Raw genomic sequence first — 25621 nt, 5'->3', positions numbered from 1 at the left:
AAGGGCTCATCATTTGTCTGTCTTATATTTTTACTGCCAAGAGTCTGTCCACATTTCTGTGTGTCCTCCAAACCAAACAGAGATTCACTGCCACTTATAAAGTGAAGGGTGTAAACTAGGATATATTAACTGTTTCAGTGAACAGATTTTGTGAAGTGCCTTCTGTTTTAGCACTTTAAGTTTTTCACATTTTGTTGACTTCTGACATTCCACTTTCCTAGATTATAGGAAAGAGCCTGTTTATGTAGTTTGTTTGGAAAATGTGCCAATGCCTGTACATTAACAAGATTTTAAAAAATAAAATTGTATGAAACATTTAATTTATTGGTCTATTTGGGGAATTTACTGCATGACTGGTGTATTACAGCTGAGCCATTAATCTTGTAGCTTCATCAACGTTAACTGGTTTGTCTTCGCGACGCTGCTCAGGAATCTGGAGAGAGAAAATTATACTTGAAAATTTAGATAACAATAGCGAACAAAAATGACATACACTCTGTTACTCAATTTAACTTTTTCTAGTCATACATTTGGAAATAGGACAATAAATTCTCATATTTAGACTCAATGTTTTAAGAGTCTGAATATGCTGTACGTACTACAGAACCAAGTACTAAACGTTACATTCCACTTACAGGCTTTGAAAATTTGGAGTTTAATTTACGAGCCTTCAATTTATTAGCTGTAACAAAAGGAAATGATTTCTACTCACCAGCTGTTTCTGCAGAGGTTCAAGGCAAAGGCCTCTTGAGAAATGTGCAAGTTCCTTTTGTATATCTATAAAGGCTTTGTTCATTCTGTTCACTTTTTCATCATTCACAATCTTTATCTTTTAAAAAAAGAAAGAGCATTAATCCATGATCTCATAACCATTAAGGATGAAATACAGGCAACCTTAATTTCATCTTGTTAAACCCCTAAATCTAAAAACTCTGAGCAACCTACCAATTTGTGGGGATAATTCACACGAAAACTCTTATCATCTTATTGGTAAATGTTAGCCAAAAGGTTCTGGGTTTTTAAAGTGAAAATTATGTGGGTGTACTTTGTACCTTGACTTTCCTGGTGTAAGCAGGCCAAAATATGTGACCACAATCTTTTTAGGCTCTGGCGCTATCACTTCACATTGTAAAATGAGGAACCTGGATTGAATGTTTCCAGCATCCTTCTGACAGTAAGTACATCTCTGAATCCTCCCTTGATGAAAGTCCCTGGTGCTCTGCTGAGGACAACAGCCCTGGTAGCTCCCACCTCTTGAATCTAAAAGGTGGAGGTGATGCTCCCCACTCGTTCCTCACTGCTGCTCCCAAACAGTCCTCCTTCGAAATTCTCAGCTCCTTTGCACCTTAGGCATCAGGACATTCTGACACCCCTTTCCTCGTGACTGTCACTACCAAGACCATGACTACTTGCTCCTTCATGAAAGACCTCGATCCTTGGCTCTCTGACCTCTCTCATGCCTGTTTAGTGGCTTCAACAAAAATCTAATCCTATGGCTTCTTGATCTCTTCTGGTCCTCATCTCCAGGGGTCCTGTCCACTACCCACCCCAGCCATCCACTCCCATGCATCATCTTAGGCTGTGTCATCACCTGTCACCACACCACATCCTATCCTTCTGGTTCACTCCGTTTAACAATTCTTAAATCTCACTGAAACCTTTTCCTGCCAAGTTCACTACTTTTCCCATTTTCATACCCTTTTTCCTTTAGCACAGATTCCATGACCACTAACCCATCACTTTACACTTTCTTAACTTGCTTTCTCTTTTCCCTCAATCAGACTTGCTTGGTGACCTAGTTAATCTCAACTGTCAGCCTTTTCTGACCCTAAAACTGAAGCTGTAGAAAATCATAACTGGCTGACAGGCTTCGCTTTAAATTCATGACCTCCAACTTCAACTGACCATTTAGTTCGCGCCTGGCAATCTTATGACCTCCCCCTCGTAATTAAGTTTCTCTACTTTCTGTGAAAACAATTCACTACTTTCTCCAACCAAGCTGCCTACCCACTTATCTTTTCCCGTAGCATACAGAAAGCTTCTAGGAGTTCCTATCTAAACAAAATCATCTTCCTCAAACATGCCAAGCTTTTCCCTAGCTTGGGGCCTCTGCACTTGCTCTCTTTCTGCCCAGAATGCTGCTCCCAACACTTCCCAGCTCTCTGCATCACTAGCTCCTTATCACTCAGGTCTTGGCTTCAATGTCAACCTTGAAGACAATTCTACGTAAAACTGTCACCTTCAAACTCCTGTCGTATCACCCAGCTTTATATCCTTTATAGCATTTCCAAAAGTCACAAAACTGTTCCACTAAAACACTTAAAATACTTCTGTGGGCAACTATGATAATTACTGAGTCCTGGAGAGCTGACCCTCCCTACTACTTAAACTTGAAAACATTTTCTTGAATAATCATCTTAAACAATCTGCCTAATGTTGAAGGAATTCCCCATTCCAGATATTTTGAAATAAGGAAGATGAAGCAACTCCTTTCTTTTTCAAGTTTTGCACTTTAAGAAACAAAATATCTTCTATTTATAGGTTTTTGTTTGAGTCCTGGATATTTTCAGAGAAAATCTCTGTATCTTGGCTTCTGTTAAGAGGTTCTTGAAAATATCTGACTTCAGAAATAACTGTTTTCAAAGATAACTTTATAATTTCTGTGCTCTAAGGAAGCTATTAAAACTGGTATTTGAAGCTTCACACATTTGCAGTTAAAATGCTCTTTTTGCACATGTGGATTCAAGAAAGGGAGGTTATTCTTCCTCATTTTTAAAAAAACATTTAAAATCATCTTGCCTTCGTAGGAAAGGCTAAGATACCTGTTTTAAATAACATTCAGTTTTTGAGTGGCTCTACAAGCGTGCTTTGCTTGTAAACAATAAAGGGAGAGTGCGTAACTGATACTCACCTTCTTAAGATTAGTGGTAACTGGTTTTGCTTTATTTTTAACCTTAAAGCCTTTTTGGCTGGCTATGTGGAATACATTCCTGGACTTCTGCCCTCTTAGTTTGTTCTTGGCCATTGTCTAGGAAAGAAAGAAGAGGAGCTCCATTAAGCTGCCCACATTTCTGAACTGTAAACTAATTTAAGTTTTTCAAGTAAAAGTAAGAAATCTAAGAAACTCCATCTTACTCTTGGTTCTTCTTGAAGTTGCTGCTTATGTTAAAATTATTTCCATGCTTTGGGCCCCTACCAGATTTTCTGTTTGAGTGCAGAGCGTGTGTCTAATTCTCTACATCTCCAGCACTTGGCCCACAGGAGGCTCCACATGAATTTCTGCTGGTTGAATTCATTAATTAATATTATCAGCACAGTAATTGTTTTTGCTGCTCTCTGCAGCATCTGACAACGCTAACCATCACCATCCAACCTTCTCTGGTTCACATACTGCCAATCTGCTCTATTTCATATTCTAGGACCAACTCCTGTCTCCTTCCTTCCTTTCACCCCTTTTTACTCCTATGTGCACCTTCTCCAAATCAGTCCTTAATCTTGCACTTCCCTTCCCAAACTACTTCCACAACATCCGTATCACCTCTGTGTGAATGGCTCTTGCCTGAGAACTTTCTATTCTCTCTGTTCTACAGCTAAACACACACTACGCCTGTACATTCCACCCTAGGGACATCTCTCCCACCTGTCTTTAACAATGCATGTGAGGAACAATTTAAAAAAATTAAGATTTATTGAGCTTTTACTATTTGTACTTTGTACAAGCACTATGCTAATTAACATTTTATGTGCTTTAACTAATTTACTCTTTACAACAACACTTTGTGGGAGGTACTGTTTTATCCTCATTTTGCAGATAAAAACAAAAATGATGCAAAGAGAAGTTAATATGCCCATTGTCACACTGTCAGTAATCAGGGAATGCCAAGATTCAAAGCCAGGCGGACTGGATCCAGAGCTCTCATTCTGTGATATGGCCTCTCATATAGAAATAAAAATGCAATACCGAAACATGATTTAGTACTGCCTAGTTCAGGGCTGCGTTACTGCTGTAATCCCTATATGTATTTGGTTAGACTATGGGTTGGAACAAATTATACCCATGGACCAAATCAGGTGAGGGACCTGTCTTTGTAAATGAAGTTTTTAAATAGAACACAGCTATGTCCATTTGGTTATGTATTGTCTGTGGCTGCCTTCCTGCTACAACTGCGCCCTGCAAAGCCTAAAATATTTACTATTTGGCCCTTTACAGAAAGATTGTCAGTCCCCGACTTGAGCCGTTTGCATTCAAGTTTATCCTGCATAGTGTCACGTAATGAACCGTCCCACTGTTAAAATCCTTCAATGGTTCTTCCAACGCACAAGGAACAATATGCTTTACCCTGGCATATTGCTAGAAGTCTGACCCTAGCATAAATCTATCAAATGTATCTCCTGGTCGTTCTCTTTACCCACCTGGCCTAGTGAACTCATAGCTCTCTGAAGACACCCTGCGCATTCTTCCTTTCTTTCCTTTGCTCACATTGTACCTCTTGACTGAAATTTATATCCTTCAAAGTCTAGCCTCAGGAAATTGCTCAACAGAGACAGCAACGCTTCTGAACCCCAAAAGCACTCCGAATTAGTGAACACAATAGAAAACACATTATTAAATAAGATACACATAAGTCAAATTAAATAATCTAAAATCCTTCCAATAAGTAACCAAAATGCGATCATTCATACACCATTCATTAAGCAATTACTATGTGTCAAATGTGACAGAGGACAGACACGTACGTGGGAAACTTACAAACACAAGACGTAATAACAGGTGCTGTTATAGGCCGCATACAGGTGAGGTCACAAAAGGGAAGGAGCCAACAGAGCTGGGGACGTGAGGAAGGTTCGTGGAGGTGAAACCTAGCCAGGGGGATAAGGGTTTTCTTGCACAACCGCGTGGAAACTGGCGACAACAGAACAACCAAAGACGGGGACCCTGCGAGCTGAAGGCCTAACAGGCACCGGGGTTCGGAGCCTGGGCCAGCGGGCCTGCGGCCGACTGAGCTGCCTGCGAGACGGGACCGAGCCTACGGACAGCAGCGGCCCACGGCCCGCCAATCCCGTCCCAACCCCCGACACTTCACGCCAGCCCTACGGAAAATTTCTTTATTAACCTCTCACCAGACCTCGGCTATCCTCGCGCAGCTGCTCACGCTCCAGGTGACGCCACTTGCACGCTCAGGATCCAGGAAGTTCCGGGAGGAGGGAGCCAGTCAAGGGTTCCGTCCACCGGAGACGCCCCGCCCACAGGGCGGAGTCCCACCCTTGCAGCTCGGTCCATAGCGACAAGCCCCGCCCACCGCTGTAGCCCCACCCACTGAGCGAAGTCCTACTTTCCCAGCACAAGCCAGTACGCGGAGCAAAGCCCCGCCCACAGAACGTCGTTCCGCCCACGGGCTGGTTGCCACCCACCTAACGTACTCCCGCCCGCAAAAGCGACGCAGCCGCGGAGCATCCTCTCCTGAACACTGCGAAGCCCCGCCCAGAGAGAGAAGTCCCACCCACCGTGGGAAGTCCCGCCCCGTTGGCATCCCTTGCCTTTCTCTGGGTCGAGGACCTGTCCTCGGCTGAGGCGTTAACGACGCAGCTAAGTCTCGAATTCCTCGGGTGGGTACGTGGACTGAAACCGCCGAGGTGTCTGAGCCATCTGAGCCACGAAGACCGTAACCCTCGTGGTCGGTCCTCAGCCGCTTTCTGCTGGCTGGCTGGGCCCACGCTCCCAGGAGGTGGCGCTGCGCACCTCTGGATGGCGTCTGGGTGGAAGGAAGTGTCTGAAAATGGTCTACAGCTATATTCTCCAAAGGGAAAATTTGTAATGAGCGGGAATCGAAATGCTTTCCTCACTGAAGTTTCCTTGCTTCAAAAAGAGAGTTTCTGACAGCACAGCAGAGACACAAGAAAATATAAGACTGTTGTAAAACAAGAATCAGGGAACTTAGAAAATCTTAGAAGAAGCATTTTTGCCTTTTGGTCGTATGTCTGTGTGTATTTCCCAATTGAGGCGTTCTGGGTTGAGTTTTCCAGAAAATTGACTCATTTCTTCCAAGAGGAGCTCTCCAGTAAGGTAACAATTTTCACACGTTCTCTGCTTATTTTGTTAAGGTCACAGAAAAAGACAGCTTTTAAACAAATGTAGGACAGACATTTTTGTAACGTACGTGAGTTCTGCTCCAAGTATCAAAAAGAGGCCGTAATACCACTTCCATGTTTTAAGTGAGGCTGCCGAGGCTCAGAGTTGAAGCCATTTTCGGGTTTCCACACAACTAGTAATTGACAAAACCAAACTAGAATCCGCGAGGGCGGGCCCTTGGTCACGTCTTCTTCGTGCCAAATCAGCCACTTGCCTGCTCATAGAAAGATGAACTGCTTTTACGGTAAATTGTCTTACTGTGTCCATCACACACACAAAAATTAGAAACTACATTAAGGAGCGAGGAATTATTACTTGGCAATGTATTTTTATTAAAATTCTGTGTCTTTTCTCAAAGACTGACTTTTAAAAACACCTTAAAATCTTGGTGTAGGGGTAAGACCAAAATGACACCCAAATGACAGAAAACCGTTAGATTCTTTCTATAAGGCCAGAGTTATCCACAAACACTGAAGCAAACAAGGCAGGTATTATTATGGTTCCTTGAACGCAAAATTATTGATGTATATGCAGAAGACAAAGAGATGCGATGAATGACATTATAGCGTTTACTAAGACTTATGGGACTAGCCTGAATGTTGAAATGGTGAGTTAGAGATACATACACCAAGGAAATAATACGGGTATACAGGCAAGAACAGAGGCGTGACGAGCGATACCAGTGAGGAGGCATGAATTTCTGTTTCACTTCTGTCACCACCTGTGACTGTGGAAAAGTTACTTCAGTTCTCTGTGCCTCCATTTCTCACACGTAGACGGCCATTCACGATATACCCACTTCAGTGAGCATTCATTATCTGCTCAGCATCCCTTTCTGGGGAACCACCCATCTCCCTCCAAGTGGTCCTGGTTGAGCTAATAATTACCGTCATCGTCTAAAGATCTTCCAACTAAAGCTAGTGGAGAAGCTTGCGTCTTGCTCTTGCTGTCCTCGTGCTGGGACGATGTGAAATTGAGGCTGCTGATTGCCACTTTCTCCAGCAACTTGAGGGAATCCTTCTGCAGTCGGAGAAAATAAGGGTAACACAGAAGAAAACAGGGCGGAAGAATACAGGACCTTGGTGATATCATTTGAGCCCTTGGATTCAGCCGTAGATGGAAGAAAGGTCCATCCCTTGACTTCTCAGTTATCCAGACTAAAGCATTGCTTTTTTTGTTGGCTTACACTATGTTGGGTTATTTTTTAAAACCACTTGTACCTTAAAGAGTCGTTACGCTACTCTTGTCCAACCTATGTCACAAGATTATTGTCCAAAGTTAATGAAATACAAAATGTGAAAGCGTAGGGTATCATTAAGACAAAAGAAACACATCAATTTTCAAAAAGGCAATTTTCTAATTTTCTATGACCCAAATGAGCCATATATGGAAAGGAAAAAATAGCTTCAAGTTTTCTGATCTTTACAAAAAAACTTCAAGATGAATACAATCATAAAAAAAAAAAAAATCTTGTAGGAAACCTTAGTTTTCCTGTTGAGACCCAGCAAAGCAGAGTTCTCTATACAGATTCAGTCCTCAGAGAACTGTCTTGGAAGGATAAAGTGTTGCATTTAATTATTGTGTCTTTTTTCCTTCCAGTTCATTGAGATGTGTCGGACATTATGGCACTGTGTAAGTCTAAGGTGTATGGCAAAATGATTTTACTGACATAGATCATGAAATGATTACCATAATAAGTCTAATGAGCGTCTGTCATTTCATATAGATACAAAGTAAAGGAAAATAAAAAATCTTTTTCCATGATGAGAACTCAAGATTCACTCTTTTAACAACTCTGATATATAACATAAGCAGTGTTCATTATGTTAATTGAGTTATAGAGTACATCCCTACTGTTTATTTATTTTATAACTGAAAGTGTATACCTTTTAAGTTGCCTTCATCCAGTTTCCCTTTCCCCCACCTTGCCTCTGGTAACCATCAACCTGGTCACTTTTTCTGTAAGTTTGTTTGTTTATTGAAGTATAATTGACGTACGACACTATTTCTTGGTGCACAACATAGTGAGTCAAGATTAGTTTGATGTCGTTCCATTTTCTTATTTTTGCTTTTGTATCCCTTGCCTGACGAGACAAATCCAAAATAATATTTCTAAGACCCATGTCAAAGGGTGTACTGCTTATGCTTTTTTCTAGGAGTTTTATGGTTTCAGGTTTTACATTTAAGTCTTTAATCTAATGTAACATTATTTTTGTATATAGTGTGGGAAAGGGGTCCTGTATGATTCTTCTGCATGTAGCTGTCTAGTTTTCCCAATACCATTTATTGAGGAGGTTACCTTTTCCTTCTTACATATTCTTACATTCTCTGTTGTGGATTAATTGCCCATATAAGTGTGGGTTTAATTCTGAGCTCTCTATTCTGTCCCATTGATCTGTGTCTGTTTTTGTGCCAGTACCATACTGTTTTGATTACTGTAGCTTTGTAGTATTGTTTGAAATCAGTGCATGTGATACCTTCAGCCTTGTTCTTTCTCAAGATTGTTTTGAGTATTTGGGGTCTTTTGTGTTTCCATGCAAATTTTATAAATATGTGTTCTAGTTCTGCGAAAAATGTCATTGGTATTTTGATAAGGATTGCATTGAATCTACATATTTCCTTGGTTACTGGGGTCATTTTCATAATATTAATTCTTCCAATCTGTGAGTGTGGTATATCTTTCCATTTGTCTCTGTCATCTTCAATTTCTCTCACCAGTGTCTTAGTTTTCCAACTATAGATCTTTTATCTTTTTAATTAGATTTATCCCTAAATATTTTCTTCTTTTTGATGCAATTGTAAATGGGACTTTTTTTTTCATTTCTCTTTCAATAAGTCGTTGTTAGTGTATAGAAAGAAATGCAACAGATTTCTGTATATTAGTTTTGTATCCTGCAATTTTACTGAATTTATTGGTGATTATAGAAATGGGCAGTCTTTTTTTCTTTTAACCCTTCAGTGACAGAAGCACTTAATTTAGACTCAGAATAAACACCCATGACATATTCTGTATAATAAAGTAGAATAGACCAGACCAGACCTTCCACCTTTCTGTCTAGGTCAAATTCTAGAAATTTGGAAATATCTAGAAAATTCTGGAAATATCTGCAGGATAGGAACCAATAAATGGAAAAAGAAGATTAACTCTTTGTAGTGAAGGAAAAATGGCTTACTTCTGCAGGTTAGTATAAAGTTGTAGGAGGTAGACCAGAGGTTTTGGAGTTTTACAGTGGTTTTGGAGTTTTACTATTTTCTATTGTTCAAATTCAAATATTATATTGCTTGTGTATATGTTTGTCTCTCAACGAGTCCATGGACTCTTCAGGGGCCAGGTCCACTCACCTTTGTACTTCCATCCAGGATTCCATATTTCCAGTGCATGGGAGGTGTAGCATAAACATTGGCTGAATGAAATAAAATTTCCTGAAGCATAAGAAGTAGAGAAGGGATTGTAGCTAATGCACTAAAAATGGCCTTAAAGCTCTGTCATCTTTAGCATAACTGAAAAATACCCAGAAGAACATTTCTTTCTATCTTCTTATAGTACTGTTCCTTGGGAGTGGTAGGAGCTTGACAAATATGTTTTTGTTTAAGTAAGCAGATTTTACCCAGAGTAATCTCCTGGCCAGACGCCTAGAAATCTTGAACCTGAACTAATTACAGTCACAAAGGAGGGTGAAATATCTGAAGGCAAAGAACAGTCAAGTCCATATCACAGAAGCAATAAAAATATCCAAAGAGTACATGAAGTTCTGGGTTAAAATGCAAGTAATGGTTAAAAATTACAGGAATCGGGAAATATTTGGCAGGTGCATGTTTAAAACTCAGAAAAACTGGCAACCGCAAAGGAGGCATCGAGCTATTAATTGACAATTTGACACTCCAAATTTCAAAAGTGTTTAAATGAAAAAAAAAAAAAAGGAAGGTGCTTTGAGGTAATCCAGTTTAGCTGTGCTGAAATCCTAAGAATGACATAGGCACCTGTATTATGATAAATGCAACAAAAATACTGGCTTAGGCTGTACACCAGAGACTGACACATTGTAACTGAGTATACAATAAAGAAAGACAAGGAAAAAATACTGAGCACTATAGGGTATTTCACAAACATTTGGCACCTTCAAAACTTTTTTTTTTTTCCTTTTGGATTAGAAAAGACATGAAGAGTCATTGTAGAAGTTTGGAAAATGTGAAGTATAATGAAGAAAATGAACAACCAGCAATTACTGCATTTTGATTTAACTCACCACCATCCGTCTCCCATTTGGATTCCTGTAATAGCTTCCTGACTGGTTGCCTGGCTTTAATCTCTACCCACCCCAGGAGCCCAAGGAATCATGTATCCCCTGTGCATAAAACAATGCCTAGCACGTAAAGGGAATCCAACAAATACATTTGAAAAATGAATAAATCCCACCAATTAGATTTTTTAAAATATGCCTCTTTGCAGCCCCTTTTTCTAAGCAAATATACTATGTTGTTTATTAAAAATTAAAATTTCTAGATAAAAATTTATAATCTACAAGTGTAAACATAGACACTTGTTCAGTATATTTAAAAATATATTTAATGTCTTTCTGAAATTACATCTTTTTGATGTACAATGTTATCAGCCCTCTTATGATTAGCATGTCTGTTGTTTCTAACCTCTTCTGTTACAAATACATTGTGATGGATACCTTTCTACGTAGATCTTTGAGTGATCTCCTTATATTTTCTTGGAGAACATGACTAGGAATAAGATCTAAGATTATGAACACTTAAAATACTTGATTTAAATTACCAGATTCTTTCCAGAAATTGTCTGTTATTATCTATTTTACATTTCTGCCAACAGTGTATGAACATGCTTATTTCACCATATCCTTATTAATATGGAGTGTTGATACTGTTTAAGAAAATTAAATTTTCATTAGGAAGAAAGAGCATAGAATCTTTTTAAGATGATACATCTTTTGAATTTAATATTATGTTTACAGTATAGTTTTGTTTCTTTTGTCACATTAACTGATTGCTTAGGAATCAAAATAGACAAAATTTAAAGGTGAGGGGAAAAAGACAAGCAGGAAGTATGAATATTCAGTTTCTGACTCGTGCAGCTGGGTGTGTGGCGGTGCCATTTAATAAGATGGAGAAATCTGTGATTGGGAGATTGGGATGAGAGGATAAAGAATTCCATTCTGGATACCGGAAGTTGCAGCCATTAAATACAGTTCAGTGGATCGAGGGCTGTGCTGATCAGAATAGCAGCCACTAACCACATACAGCCATCAATCATCTGCAATGGGGCTACCCTGAATTGAGATGTTCTGTAAGAGTAAATTACACATCAGATTTAGAAAACTTAGTAAGAAAAAAGATGTACAAGGCATAATTGTGTCCATTAAGATCCAACCAGGAAAGAGAAATCATACAATAATTTGAACAGGAAAAGTTTACTGTAAAGAATTATTAACTCTAACAGGGAACAAGATGTAAAGGAGAACTCTAAGGACTCTTCTTAGGCTAAGGGAGAGTTTGGAAGGAAGGATAAACTTGGCAGTCAGCCTCCTCTCCAAGGTTGGGATTCAGATCCCTGGAGAAGTGTGGTCGCAGCCCACCCACGGGATGGCAGAGAAGTCTGAGGGGTGGCCCAGGCCAGAGCGGGCCCAAAGTTGCCAGGCGAGCAGAAAATGCCCGTCCAGGGTAGTGTGGGATAAATCTGGCATATGGGTTGCAAAGGGACTCAGAGCATGGGGAACCAGCTCTCTGGCAGGGTGGTGGACACCTATGGTGTAGACGTCTGGATTGGAAACATCACGAGAGACACCACCCATGGTGCAGGCCCCCTGAGGCTGGTGGGCTGGTTTGCAGGGGGAGCTGGGGCATTGGTTTGCCAGAAGTGCTGCATGAGAACTGGAGTCTGTGGTGTCCGCTTCTGGAGGTCCAGCGGCAGGGCCACGGGCTGGGGCTGAGGCTGAGGCTGTAACTTGCTGAGGGACTGCGCACTCTCGGTGTGAGCCTGGGCCAGGGTGCCCCTATCAGCCCACCCACACGTGTCCCTGCTTGCAGCCCGAGAGTGGCAAGAAGAAAAACAAAAACTTTAGCACCCCAGAACCAGGAACCCAGTCGCCCCTCCTGCAGTGTCCCTCAACTGAAAAAACATTAACACTGTGCCCGCTGCAAAGAATTCTTAAAGCTTCATTATCACAGAGCAGGTAACGCATGATGAATTAGAGCCGAGAGATAATAAATTGATAACTCATTACATTACACACTTATTAACTATTTTTTATATTAATTCATGCCGAAACAACAGTGTTTTGAATATATTGGGCTAAATAATTCAAACATTTCATTGAAACAAATTTCACTTTTCTTTTTGCTCTTTTAAAATGTAACTAGTTGAAAATGTAAAGTTACGTATGTGGCTTGCACTCATGGCTCACATATAATCGTGCATGATGCTGGAAAAGATACCTAAGCTATGTAGGTTACATACGAGATATTGACAGAAGCACCCAGGAAGAGAGCGTTGAGAGGACAGAGCCTAGCTGAGAGCCCCAACCCCTGCCCAGATTTAAAGGTCGGTGTGATGGTCAGTTTCACGTGCCAACTTGACTGGGCCACAGGGTGCTGGGATATTTGGTCAAACATTATCCTGGGTGTTTCTGTGAGGGTGTTTTTGAATGAGATTAGCATTTATATCAGTACACTGAGTAAAGCGGATTGTCCTCCGTAATGTGAATGGGTCTTGTCCAATCAGTTGAAGGCCTGAATAAAACAAAAAGGTTGCACTTCTCCCAAGTAAGACCTAATTCCTCCTGCCTGCCTGCTGATGAACTGGGACCTTAGCTTTTTACTGCCCTCAGACTGGAAAGGAAACACTGGCTCTTCCCAGGTCTTAAGCCAGTTGGCCTTCAGGCTGGATCACCATCAGCTCTCCAGGGTCTCCAGCTTGCTAACTCATCCCGCAGATCTTGGGACTCAGTTTCCATAATTGTGTGAACTAATTCCTTATAATAAATAGCTTTCTAACACACGTGCACACACACACAGTATGTGGTTCTGTGTCTCTGAAGAAACCTTACTAACACAGTTGAGTTAGAAAGAAAAACCCAAGGAGCACCAGAGAGAATAGGTGGGTAGCAAATGGGGGGTGTATGTGTGTCCAGGGAGAAACTTTTTCCCTACGAAGAGAAAATTCTAGAACACATTAGTACGCTGATGGCAATGATGAAGAGGAAGTAGAGTTGGTAATGTGGGTGATAAAGGCTATAATGGTATGAGTTTGGGAGGTGGGGTTTGCTAGGTGTGCCAGGCTAGTGCATAAAGCCTTCAGTGGTGGCACCGTGGTGTCCAGTGGGGAACTGCTTGGCGTGAGGGTGTATCGAGCCTTGCCTAGTGCTGAGATGGGGATCTGGGTACTGTTCTTGATAGACTAGCCTGCCCTTTCCTAGGGGACAGAAGAGGATAAATAAACTTTATAAGAGCTGATGACAGAATGTCTGTTCACACCCTAATTTCTCTCTGTCATTATATTTCAGAGAGTTGACAGCAACAGGGTGACTTTGACTTACTCATTCCAAGCCAAGGGACAATTAACTCAGTTCTTTGGCAGCTGAATTCTTTTGGCCTGAATGATCTGGACTTTTCAACACTGTTCTGATAGTTACACAGCTTCATTTCTTTTTAAGTAATCTTAGCTCTCTCCTTTCTTCTTTCACACTCTATCCACTTTTATAACACGCTCAAATAAGACATGAAACACTATAAGACGTAGATACATTTCTGTTAGGAAACCATGTGAGACTACACGAAAGAACAAAAATGTAGAAGGCAGGTTTTAGCAAAGTGCTCTCGTCTGACAGTACAGGACACATTGTTTGGATCTAGTTTCTGACAAGTTACAATCTGAGAAGTGACTTGAGAGGTGAGTCATTTTAGGCACTGTTTCAATTCAGGTCTGAGAATTCTCATCTTGGCGTGAAACCTCGGTGCCTTGAGCAAGACCTTTAGTCCCTTCGGGCCTCAGTGTAATCTCCTGGAGAGATTGCCTTGTGCAATCCTACCCTCAGAATAACCTTAGGACTGAGAAATGAAAGAAATCAAATCGAACGTAGTATCCGCTCCATAAAATCAACACTCGCCACAAGATATCAAATAAATCAAATCATAAGAGAGTCATGGGATTAATGAGTCCCAGCTGTGCAAGTCACAGCGCTTGATAAATGAAGGAAACGGGCACAAACTGAAGCACCTTGGACTTGGGAATCTGCAGACTGGGGCTGTGTCCCTGACTGTGTGGCTTGCCTCTCTAGGTGACTAAGGAACGAGGAAACTTGCTCAGGTCAGTTTCATGCTTGGAAAAAGTCAGATGAAAATAGCCTCTTCAGTTCACACTGGGAGTTTTAAAAGAATCCCTGGAAAAAGTGTGCATCTCAGAGGAAGAGTCTGTGTATAGCCCCTAACAAAAGAATATTAATCCATACCTAGATATTTCCTTAATGTGCTACTATAACTTAATTAAATGGCTAGAGTTGTAACTTACAAGTGCCTCTCGCAATGTGCAGTCTGATTCATTGAGGAGAGGTGACTTAAGCATGCTTTTCTGCAAAGGAAGCTTGTACTTGATCTAACTGGCTCAAGAGTGAAATGGAGATAACGACCATAGCCTTGGTCAGGATTCCTGGGTTCTCTGGTCAGTGTTAATCTTCCTTGTTTATACTCGATGGTTTGAACTCAGAGACAGAGGCTTCGTGTTAAGAAGAAAGCCTCTACAGAGTTATAAAAGGTTACTTAGCAAGCTCATAAGTTCACTGATTTGAGGGGGTAGAAGGTTTCTGTCCCCGCCAAATTCTTTTGAAAAGAACTAAAACCCACAGGAAAAGTGTAAAAACAGCATCGTGAGCCCCCAAATATCCCTCAGTGAGTCACCAATAACTGACTGAGACATTTGAGAGTCAATTGCAGACAACAGGGTGCTTCACCCTTATGGCTTCAGCATTCTCTCTGGTGAATCCGTCTGAACCATGTGAATTTTTTTTTCTTCTTTGAGGTCACTGAGTGATCGTGAATGAGGAAGGTAGCAGAATAATGTTGATGGCTTTTCTGACTTAGCATGCCTGCCAAATATCAGAATTCTTGGTGGTGACGCCATCTGTCTATCTTAGGTAATTTTAACTAAGAGTCACACCATTCATCTTGAAAACATAGACAAAAGTTCTTGAACGTTGATCATAGCTAAGAAGAGTCTGAAGCTGTTATGATTTGGGCATCTTTTCTTTTTTTTTTTTTTTAAGAGGAATACAAAATTACAAATACAGAATTAGGTATAGAGCCTTATAAGAAGTTCGTAAGCGAGGAGCCATAAAGTTTGTTTTATTTGCTTAATTGACGTTGGGCTGTTATTGCTTTTAGCATTTTTCAGTGAACAGAATATTCAAGTCCCACACCACAGTGGTCATCTTAGCTTTCACCATTGCATATTTGTATAAACCAGAATGAAAATCATTGGTTCCAGTATATTTACCTATTATTCTTTCTTAAAATATTCACAAAAATGGTTACAGAATCACAACGCCCATATTACTACCAAAATCAAATCTAGCAGCAAAGTGCAAGATTATCTTTCAGTTCTTCTTAGTACGTTATAAACCCCACTAAGGGTATTCAGACACAGTGCTCTATTCAAACATTTATTTTTTCTGTGTGGTTATATTGTCAACTTAATATACAGTTAAGTTCATTTATTTCTGTTTAAATCAATTTTAGGGTTTTTTTTAATCCTCTTTAATTTCTTTGAAAATATAATATATTTCTTTATGATTAGAAACTTAAAAAGATATACTGAGAAATTTCCCTCACACCCCAATCCTGCCACCCCATCCCCACCAATCCTCTATTAAGAACCATTTTTGTTAATTTGTGGTTTATCCGCCATAAGTTTTTTGGAGAAAATCTGCAAATATGTATACAAATTTTTCCTCCCCTTTTTAAAAATGAAACAAAATGTAATATACTAATTATGCTCTTTTGCACTTCTGTTTTTTCTTTTTTCTTTTTTCACCCCCTATCTGTTCATGGAGATTGTCTTCATTCTTTTCAAAGCTTGATAGTAGCCCATAATGCAGATGTGCTACACAGATTATCTAACCAGTTCCTGTAAATGGTAATTTGACTGTTTCTAATATTTAGGTTGCTCTCTTGGAAAACTGGATAGATTGCACAGTAAATTCAAGTCAGAGGAATTTGTGTATCCAAGCAGTAAAAGTAATAATTTGGGAAGGATTTGAAACCCACTAAATGGAACTTCTTTAGTGGTTTTGGTCCATTCATTCATTTATCTGTTCATTGAACGACTATTCTTGAGCATTAGGGACTGACATTTACCTAGAGCACAGTTCACCTTGATGTGCTAAATCACCTGAGTTACTGAAAATGGGTACACCGAGCTCCTTAGTGACTCATTCCTTGGGTTCATAAAACATGAGGTGGTTGATCTGAGACAAGGACACCATGGGAAAATGGTTCGTGGAATTTTGAGCTTCTGCAAACTCTTTCACTGCATTGATACCAGGCATAAATATATCCCCAAACGTATCTGTGTCTATAGACTTAGTGGAGAATTAGGGCACTTAGCTAAGTAGGCCAGGCTTAACTTTTCAGTATTCTTAAATGCATGGATTTATATATTTGAGATATATCTTACATGTGTGTAAGATTCATGTGTGTGTTAAACACATATATCTTACATGTATTTAAGATGTATCCTAAGTATTTGATATACTTATAAAGCATATATATCTTATATGTACTTATATATTTTATATATACCCATATATGTGTGTATATAAATATATATATGTATATTGTCTTCTGTGGTGCAGGTGAATATAGATCAGACCTCATTCTTAAAAGCTTGGTTCCTAAATGAACCCAGTTGTGCCACAGAATATGGAATATGGAAGCCCAGGCTTTCCCCTAGCTGCATGAGAAGCATAAAGTTTATTGTACTTAATGCTGTATGAAAACTTTTTTCTCCCGTTGCATTCTAACCTCATTAAGATCTACATCGGCAGAATGAGCTACAGGCTCACCAGGGCGTATTTAGGTCAGGTCTAAAGAAGAATGGTTCAAATTGATCCTTATTCAGTGGTCCCTAAACAATGCAGTGGTTACTTAAAGAGGGACCTCCTGGGACTCGCAATTACCACATTGTGCAGCTGCCCTTGTGGATGGGAAGAGAAAATGAAAGATATTTAAACAGCCACTCTTAAGGCTTTCATGGAAAGAAGGCTCATGCCCATTAAGAAACTTTTTGCATTCGTTTGTCTAGAAATAACACTGCGCATTTCGATTTGAAATTTCAAACGGACCCAGCTCAAACCCTTAGGCAGCTGAAACAGTAATTATAGTCCTAGCGGGGTACACAGTTCTTATTTTTCACTCAGAACCCAGAACACCCACCACACCAGGACAGAAATTCAAGGCTCCACAGTCAGTTCCGTCTACCATCTAGGGCAGCAAGCTTATGAAGCATCCGGGAAAAGATGGTCTGGACACCTTCCTCTCTGCAGGGTCAAGACAACAGAATGTCAAAGCCAGATACCAAGTATCAGTGAGCAGCCTTGGTTCCGCCACTGCCCGAGCCGTAGGCTCGCAGAGGGCAGGGGCAGCATGAATGGGCGGGTGGAGGTCATTCTTCTTCAACAAGGACCTCTAGGCTCCTATTAGCTGCGTGATCTCGGGCGGTTTACTTAGCTTTTAAGCCTCATTTTATTTTCTCCTGTGGGGCACTTACAGTATCTTCTTCAAAGGAGAGTTATGAGGATCTAATAGAAAAATGTGGGTAAACGTCTTAGCTAGGACTATGTCCCGTGGTAAATCCTAAATAAATAGGAGCTAATTTTTCTCCTGTGGCTATTAGCACTGCCTTTAATGCTTTGTATTTGTAATCGCCACCGCTACCATCTCCGACCTCCTCATTCTCCGCCCGGATCCCCACCTCCCAGCCTGGCGGCTCCCGGCTGGGTGACTCATTCATTCCCAGGACAGCCCCCCAGGCAACATCCTGTCCAGGATGACCACTTCTCAGAAGGCAGGAAAGCCCCTCTGGAAACCCTTCTTTCTCTCCTTCCTTCCTCTCTCCCGCCCGCCCCACCCCCTGCCTCCCCGTGAAGCACAGTCTCCCTTCCCCGAGTTCAAACTAACAGAGGTGCTGGCACCAGGGACTCAGCCCACATCCTCCCGCCCCCGCGGGGCGCCTTCCCTGCCCGCCGCTGCCCCCTGGCGGCCGAGGCCGAGCGCGCCCTGGCCCCTGGGTTCCAGGGCCCCCACTTTTGCGGGCTGAGCCCCGCGGTCCCCGCCCTCCGCCGGGCCGCTGCCCGCCCTCCCCCTCGCCCGCCCCGCTCCGTCGCTGCTCTCGGTTCCCGGCCGCTTCTTCCTCTGCCTCCCACCCCGAGGGACCATGTCGAGGTTCAGCTGGGGGTACGGCGAGCACAACGGTGAGCGCCTTCTGCGGATCGGAGGGGTGAGGGAGGGGGGCTCTGCGCCGGGGCGGTCGAGGGGGACCGCGAAGACCGCATGCTGCCCATCAGCACTTGCCAGCAACTTCGGTTCCTCTTTAGAATGAGCAGCGCTCCCGGAGCCAGACGCAGGAAGCGAGGGAGGGCTCAGTCCTGGGTGGACGGGGCGGGCGTCTCCCGGGGGCTGTCGATAGTGGGGGTGCTGGCCCTGTTCAGATCGCCCCGACCCCGAGCGCTTCCTGTGTGTTCACTCGCCTTTCATTCGGAAAGCCAAAAACTTTCCCTAGTAGTAACTACTTACCAATCAAAGGCACGGAGGTTAGAAATCTGATGACACACTTCAGTGAATTGAGGACAGACTTGCTTTCAGTCTTTTAATTAGGCTCATTATTCACCTAGGGGAAACAAATCATGGAAAATATTTGAAAATATACTTGAGAAATTCTAATGACTTGAATTGCAACACTGAAGATTTAAGTTGCCTTCTTGGCAACCAAAAGACTGCAAATTTCTTAGTAGCTGTTACTATAAAAGGGTCCACTAGCAACTCGCAGTTGGCTAACTGGTACTGCTGGTTTTAGCAAGATTTTAGGTTCTTTCTGGGAAATGAAGTTATATTTTAAGCTACTTCTCCACGCTTAGCCCTTCTCCCACATTTGTCCTTGCAGAAACTGTTAGCAAAGGATTATTGGAATTTTAACACATTGGTAAAAATGTGTTTATTGATGGAAGCAACAGTAATAATAAGATTTAGATACATTTCTTCCTGTATATTCTCAATTGTCAAAAGTGAATCATTTTTCTTGTTTTTACATTAAACTGAACTGATTATTTCAATTTGAAATAACTACAAAGTGACACCAAGAAAGCTTTATAGTGAATCACTTGCCAATATTAGGTCTGTGAATAATAACTGTAATATCAACAATAATAATGCTTTCCTTGGATTAACATGCATATTATTGAGAAGTACTGTAGAGGTGATTTTATAGAAAGTTTACTTTCACAGAGAAACAGAAATTTTATTTCTAACTGTAGCCTTTTTGAGGCTATGATTAACCTGCCAACTTAAAAATGGCAGTGTGTGAAATTCAGAGTTTTAAATAATGGAGGGTGTAATTTAGATGGATTTCTTTTTGATGGAGACTATAATTATAAACTCATATTTTGCTAATTTTCAATTTATGCTTGGCAAAGAAACCCACAAAATGAACTTCTTTTAATTTCCTTCCCTGCTAGGAATAATTTTTAGTACTGTTATTTGGTAGTTACTGAGTGTCAACAGTGTCCTCACTATGACTAGGAAGAAGGGTATTTTCGATCAGTGGCTATTGATTCCTATTTAATACGGTGGAAAATATGGCGTCAGTGAAGCTCGTCCCCTGAAATTTTAAAAACTCATCTTAGAAATAGGTGAGGGAGATTAAGAGGTATAACCGTCCAGTTACAAAATGAATGAATCACAAGGGTGAAATGTACATTGTGGGGGATATAGTCAAAAATTACGTAATATCTTTGAATGGTGACAGATGTTGACTAGACTTACCAGGGTGATCATTTTGTAATGTATAAAAATGTTGAATCACTATGTTGTGCACTAGCAACTAACAGTGTGGTAGGTAAATTACGCTTTAAAGGAGGGAGGGTAGAGCTCAGTGATAGAGCACATACTTAGTGTTCATGAGGTCCTGGATTCAATCCCCAGTACCTCCATCAAATAAATAAATACATAAGTAAACCTAATTACTCCTCCCCCCAAAAATTATGCTTTAAAAATAAATAAACAAACTCATAAACAAAGAGATCAGATTGGTGATTACCACAGTGGGTGGGAAGGAAGAATTGGATGAAGGTGATCAAAAGGTACATTCTTCTAGTTATAAAATAAATAAGTACTGGGGATGTAATGTACAACAAGATATAACAACATGATATAATTATATATAATAGTGTAATTATAATTAACATTACTGTATGTTATATTTGAAAATTGTTAAGAGAGTTAATCCTAAGAGTTCTCATCAAAAGGAAAAATGTTTTTTTCTATATCTTTAATTTTGTCTCTATATGATAGATTTTCATGAAACTTATTATAATCATATCATAATGTAAGCCAAATCATTTTGCTGTACACCTGAAACTTATACAGTGCCAATTATATCCCAATAAAACTGGAAGAGAAAACTAAAATAAAAATTTGAAAACATTAAAAAAAAATCCACCTTAGAAAAGCCATTAACAAGGAGTGATTTTGTATTTCTGCTTTGAATGCAATAGCTCTCTGAGGACCACACCTTCAAGTAGATCAACTCTGGCAAACTCCTATTGGAAATATGTTGTCTCCTGACTGGGCAAGTTTCGTTTCTTGATTTTGATTTAGACAAGCAAGAGCAGCGAATGAGCAGATAAAAGGAAACTTAAGCTGGGAATAGTGGTGATGATAAAATGGATCATCAAGAGGTGAAGCATCAGAAGGGGGTACCACCTTCATGAACAGCTTCTAACTTCTTCCACTAATCTTTGATACTGTTATTGGTTTAGTTTAGGAAATGTGACAACCACTGAAAACTACCTCACTCTATGGATATTCAAAAGTTCCTGAGTCAGTGGTAGAACCATCATCTATCTCTCCTTATGAACTGTGTTTAAATGGGTTTAAAGTTGGATGTTTTGGAAAAATTTATAAAGAAGGACCTCTTTAAGAGGCAGGGAAATAAACCTACCATAGTGGCCAATAGATAATATTGAACCTACCATAGTGGCCAATAGATAATATTGACTAATTGATGCAAGGTGATATTATTTTTATTTTATTTTGGTTTGCCTCTGCTTTTAAAAATAGTTCTGGTTATAAAGGACTGGAAATAGGAGAGTAGGGGAATTAAAAGGAGAAAGAAGCTCTTTCCTGATTGGAAGGAAGTTAACAACTTTATGACACACACATTGCATATTTGAAATCTGATTCTCATTAGGTTAACTCGTATTTGGGGATAGTGAAGTAGAATTTTTTTTTCACGTAAAAAAAAAAGGGCTAGATTGTATCCAAAAAAGTACTAGGAAGGTAAATGAGGATGGTTAACAAGTAAGGAAATGCATGCAATACCTTTTCTCCAATAACTTCTAAGCAAGGACTTTTGAAGTTCAAGTAGCTTTTAAGTCCAAAGTGTATGATTCGTAAGAGAACAACTTCTAAATTATTTGGTTGTGTATTCATGCTGTGACTTCTTGTACCTGAAGCATATGTGAAAGAATTTATACTTTTTCCTTTGTTAAAAAGAAGAGTCATAAGGTGCATTAGATTTAGAAGTTGAAGCTGTTGATGATTGTGATATATTTGCATTTCTTGAACTTTCATTCTGGATCTTCCCTTTAAAAAAATATTTGTTCTTGTTAGTAACAAATGCCTAATTCATTATCGTGCTGTGTTATTTTAACAGGGACTCGAGTCTTAGAGAAATCAAATTAGTTGGTTAAAGAAGTTAGAAAAAGCTTAGTCAGCAGCCCCACGTGCTACTGACCTGGTGGTGGCTGTGTAAATTGCAGGCACACGGAGAAAATAAGAACCTTTCATTTGTAAAGTGACTCACGGCTGTAGAATGGCTTGCAGCTTACTTGAAACTGCAACCTTGCTGTTGATCTTGAGAGTCAAGAACTTGAATCGAGTCTCTCAGAGAAATGAAGAGACCAGACAAGGGAACTTCCAATTTATTGGTTCACCTCGATTTGCCAAATGTGTCTGATTTGGGAATTAATGCCATCTTGACTTTGTGAATGGAGGACTGGGATGACAGTGGTCCCTTGTGTTGGAATTCAGAGTATTGTAATAACCATGGAAGGATCTTCTGAAATATATAGAGAAATAACTTGTTACCTGACTCCTCTGCAGAAAACCAACAATATGACATTTCCTGACATGGTGCGGACTTTTACATGGATTATTCTATGTGATAAACTTATATATTTTCTTAGTATACCCGTTGCACATTTACAGGTAATTGAGTGGAGGCGTAGGTAACACCCAAAGGTACGGTAAGTGATGAACCAAGGAGCAGAGCATCTTTAAGAACTACACCCTTTTTCGGCCACACAGATTTTTCAGCTCCATGAATTCTTTCAGCGCATCGACTTGACCTGTGGAGTTATCACAGCTCATTCTTAGAGCTGAGACTGAATCGCATTGTGTTCAACGGTGAATTGCATTGTTGTTTTTAGTTTGGTAGAAGGCGTTTGCAAAATACTTTATGAACTACGTGCTCTTTTGTCTGCCGGGGTTAGTTTAATTCTGAAGGTGAATTAAGGCAAACCTATAAGAAAAGCAACTCAGCTTGTAAAACAAAACAAAATTTAAAAAAAGCAATTAGATGTTAAAGTGCTGAGGATAAAAATCTTATTTTATTAATCTTTGTTTTTTCTCCAATCTCAAGCGCAGTGCTTGGCACTCAAGAAATATTTGTTGAATGCAATAACTTATACAGTCCTTTTCTTTTGTCCTATATATTAAAGGTCCTATTCATTGGAATCAATTTTTCCCTATTGCTGATGGGGATCAGCAGTCTCCGATTGAGATTAAAACCAAAGAAGTGAAATATGACTCTTCCCTCCGACCTCTTGGTATCAAGTATGATGCAAGCTCAGCCAAAATCATCAGTAATAGTGGCCATTCCTTCTGTGTTGACTTTGATGACACAGAGGACAAATCAGGTTGGCTTTTTTTTTTTTTTGGTGGGGGGTGAGGGGCTTGGGTATTTGGACGGCACGTTCTTATCTTTCATGTTTGAGATACCTATGCACTGTATGTTCCAAATTAGTATTTTTTTTTTAGTTTTTTTTTTTTTTTTGAGAGGGGAAGGTAATTAGGTTTGCTTATTTAATTTTTTTCTTAATGGAAGCACTGGGGATTGAACCCAGGACCTCGTGCACGCTAAGCAGGTGCTCTACGACTTGAGCTATACTTTCCTCCCCCCCTTATTAATATTTTGCTAGAGCTTATAATAGAAGTTTTGTTTGATTCCTTCATGAAATAATGTCTTTTGCACTGGGAATAAATAATGGACTAACCAAAAAAACCTAGTTTATTTTGTTAATTTAGTAACTGAATGAGGTAGAAAAGAGCATTTCTTTAAAATGAACATTCACTCTTTCTTCAAGCATATGTCCTGCTCAAGGAATAGATAATATCAAGTTTAAAAGTAAGATGACAGAAACAATTAGAATCATATTTTGGAATACTCTTTAAGGCTTTTGACGAATTATTTTTTTATTTAGTCTCATATTAGTATGATGCTGTATTTATTCTATTAATGAAAAATATAGTTAAATTATAAAAATCTTTAATCAGAAGAAAGTTTTCACTTATTCATTAAGCTCAGATTTAGCTTAGTAATAATATCTTGTGTTTAGGTAATGCTCTGTTGTTAGCAAAAATTAGAAGCCCGTTGCATTTCTTCTTCATATTTGTTTAATTCATAAAAGTGATCCATTTTCATCAGAACATTATAAAAATGCTTAAAGAAAGTTTAACACATGGTATTTTCCCCTTTTTGGGGGAGGGCAAACTTCACTTTTTCCATGTATTCAATTGTCTTTCCTTCAAAGCCCTCCGTTTTGTGAATCTGTGTTAATAGATACAGTTGATGTGATGGGTACAATGTGAAAGTAGTCCAAGGTTTCTAAAGTTTACACCACCCATTATGGTAGTTTGACACTGTTTATGATATCTCAACAGACAGACTGAGCTTACCCACGCCTACTTTTACATACAAAATGATCAGATTGTGCTTCATCTAAAACTTGTTCATAAAAAATCTCAGTCAAAAAATTCTTAGTCTCATTCGCCCAATGATGATTTGGATCTCCTTGCTTTCTTTTTCTCTCTCCCTCCTTTTCCTTCTCTTTCCCTCTCTTTATTTCATTTTCCTCTACCTTGGGTTCTTCAGTGGAAGCAGTTCATCTGTGTTTCCAGATTTGACACCGTGTCTGTAATGGCTGCTGTGTGCCCTTTCCCATGAGCGAAGGTCCCACGTCTACCTAGATCACAATGAAATTGCGAGGGTTAATTGAAAATATCCATAAAGTACTTTGTCTTCCTCTGAGCCAGAAGCTACATAAATATAAGTCCTGATTCTCTTTCTTTTTTCTCAAGATAAACAAAGAGAATGTTCCATGGTGATTTGGGAGATTAAATTAGTTAGAGAGTAGATACCACCATAGTTAAAATACGTTGTTCTGAGTTTTCTTTTTATTTGGTAAACCATAAAAAACACAAAGATACTTCTGTGGCCAGCCATTTTATTTTGAATAAAATATTTCCATTTTGAAAAGAAGTCCTTTTGATCACAGTTAACTCCGAAGCCTACCAGTCAAGAAACTGGAGGCATGAAACTTTTCTCATGGTCCATAGTCCTGGCAGGGCTTCTTGGGCTGGGCCGCTGCACAGCTAATGGTTAACCTGTGGGCGCCCACCCTTCAGATTTTTAACAGTCCTTTAAAAAGGGATAGGTGGATGTGAGATTCACACAAGAAGAAATTCATCAGGAAGAATTACTGGCTGTCGTGGAGGGGAAATAGTAATCTGATGAGGTAAGTCAAGGGTGTTCTGACCTGAGCTTCTGGTCTTTTGGAACCCAGACAGGATTCCCTTTGGGAATCTCACCCGACTGGCTCCGCCACCCCTCCCGTAGCATCCCAGACCTGTCCCTTCACAGAGCTCCCCACGCTGCATTGTGACTGCCGGTTGGTTCTTTCTGCTCAGCTAAAGGCTCCTTTGTGAGCAACAGCTGTGTCTTGCTCATCTGCTGTGCATGGTGCCTGGCACACAGTAGGTACTTGAAAGCTTTTTTTTTTTGGTATGATGTTCCTTGGAGGACATGGAAAATACCATGATTTGGGACAATGGTCCAGCAAGCCTTAGTATACACAGATGAAGCCCTAATAAAATTACAAACCACCAGAAATCAATGAATATTTACTGTTTGACACCTTAGTA

The 25621-nt window shown here is 40.0% G+C and overlaps 2 protein-coding genes across 12 annotated transcripts in view; one reads left to right on the top strand and one right to left on the bottom strand.

Moving 5' to 3' along the window:
* Positions 1-303: 303 nt before the first annotated feature.
* RBIS (ribosomal biogenesis factor) lies at positions 304-5454 on the bottom strand. Of its 9 annotated transcripts, none has more exons than XM_072951747.1 (6): positions 5127-5454; positions 4738-4860; positions 3136-3279; positions 2912-3028; positions 713-829; positions 304-433 (listed from the first exon to the last, which is right to left on the bottom strand). In XM_072951747.1, the coding sequence occupies exons 4-6, from the start codon at positions 3023-3025 to the stop codon at positions 362-364; spliced, it is 303 nt and encodes a 100-aa protein (XP_072807848.1). In that variant the 5' UTR covers positions 3026-3028; positions 3136-3279; positions 4738-4860; positions 5127-5454; the 3' UTR covers positions 304-361. The 9 variants fall into 9 exon arrangements, with proteins under 9 accessions (XP_072807848.1, XP_072807847.1, XP_072807846.1 ...); XM_072951746.1 differs by having other exon boundaries at positions 3136-3282; positions 4751-4860; XM_072951745.1 differs by having other exon boundaries at positions 4751-4860.
* Positions 5454-25621, top strand: part of CA13 (carbonic anhydrase 13) — a 41890-nt gene continuing 21722 nt past the window's right edge. The window contains exons 1-2 of one of the 3 annotated variants that reach the window (XM_072951744.1): positions 5454-6064; positions 23140-23337. In XM_072951744.1, coding sequence (XP_072807845.1) covers positions 23224-23337 — 114 coding nt within the window. In that variant the 5' untranslated portion in view covers positions 5454-6064; positions 23140-23223. Of the gene's footprint in view, positions 6065-18480; positions 18616-23139; positions 23338-25621 lie in introns of those variants that run through there. The other 2 variants (XM_072951743.1, XM_006202426.4) reach the window with 2 other exon arrangements.

This window comes from Vicugna pacos, chromosome 29 (genome assembly GCF_048564905.1).
Source record: "Vicugna pacos chromosome 29, VicPac4, whole genome shotgun sequence".
Classification (NCBI taxonomy): Eukaryota; Metazoa; Chordata; class Mammalia; order Artiodactyla; family Camelidae; genus Vicugna; species Vicugna pacos.
Note: the sequence above shows the minus strand (reverse complement) of the source record. Positions and strands in the feature narration are given on the sequence as shown.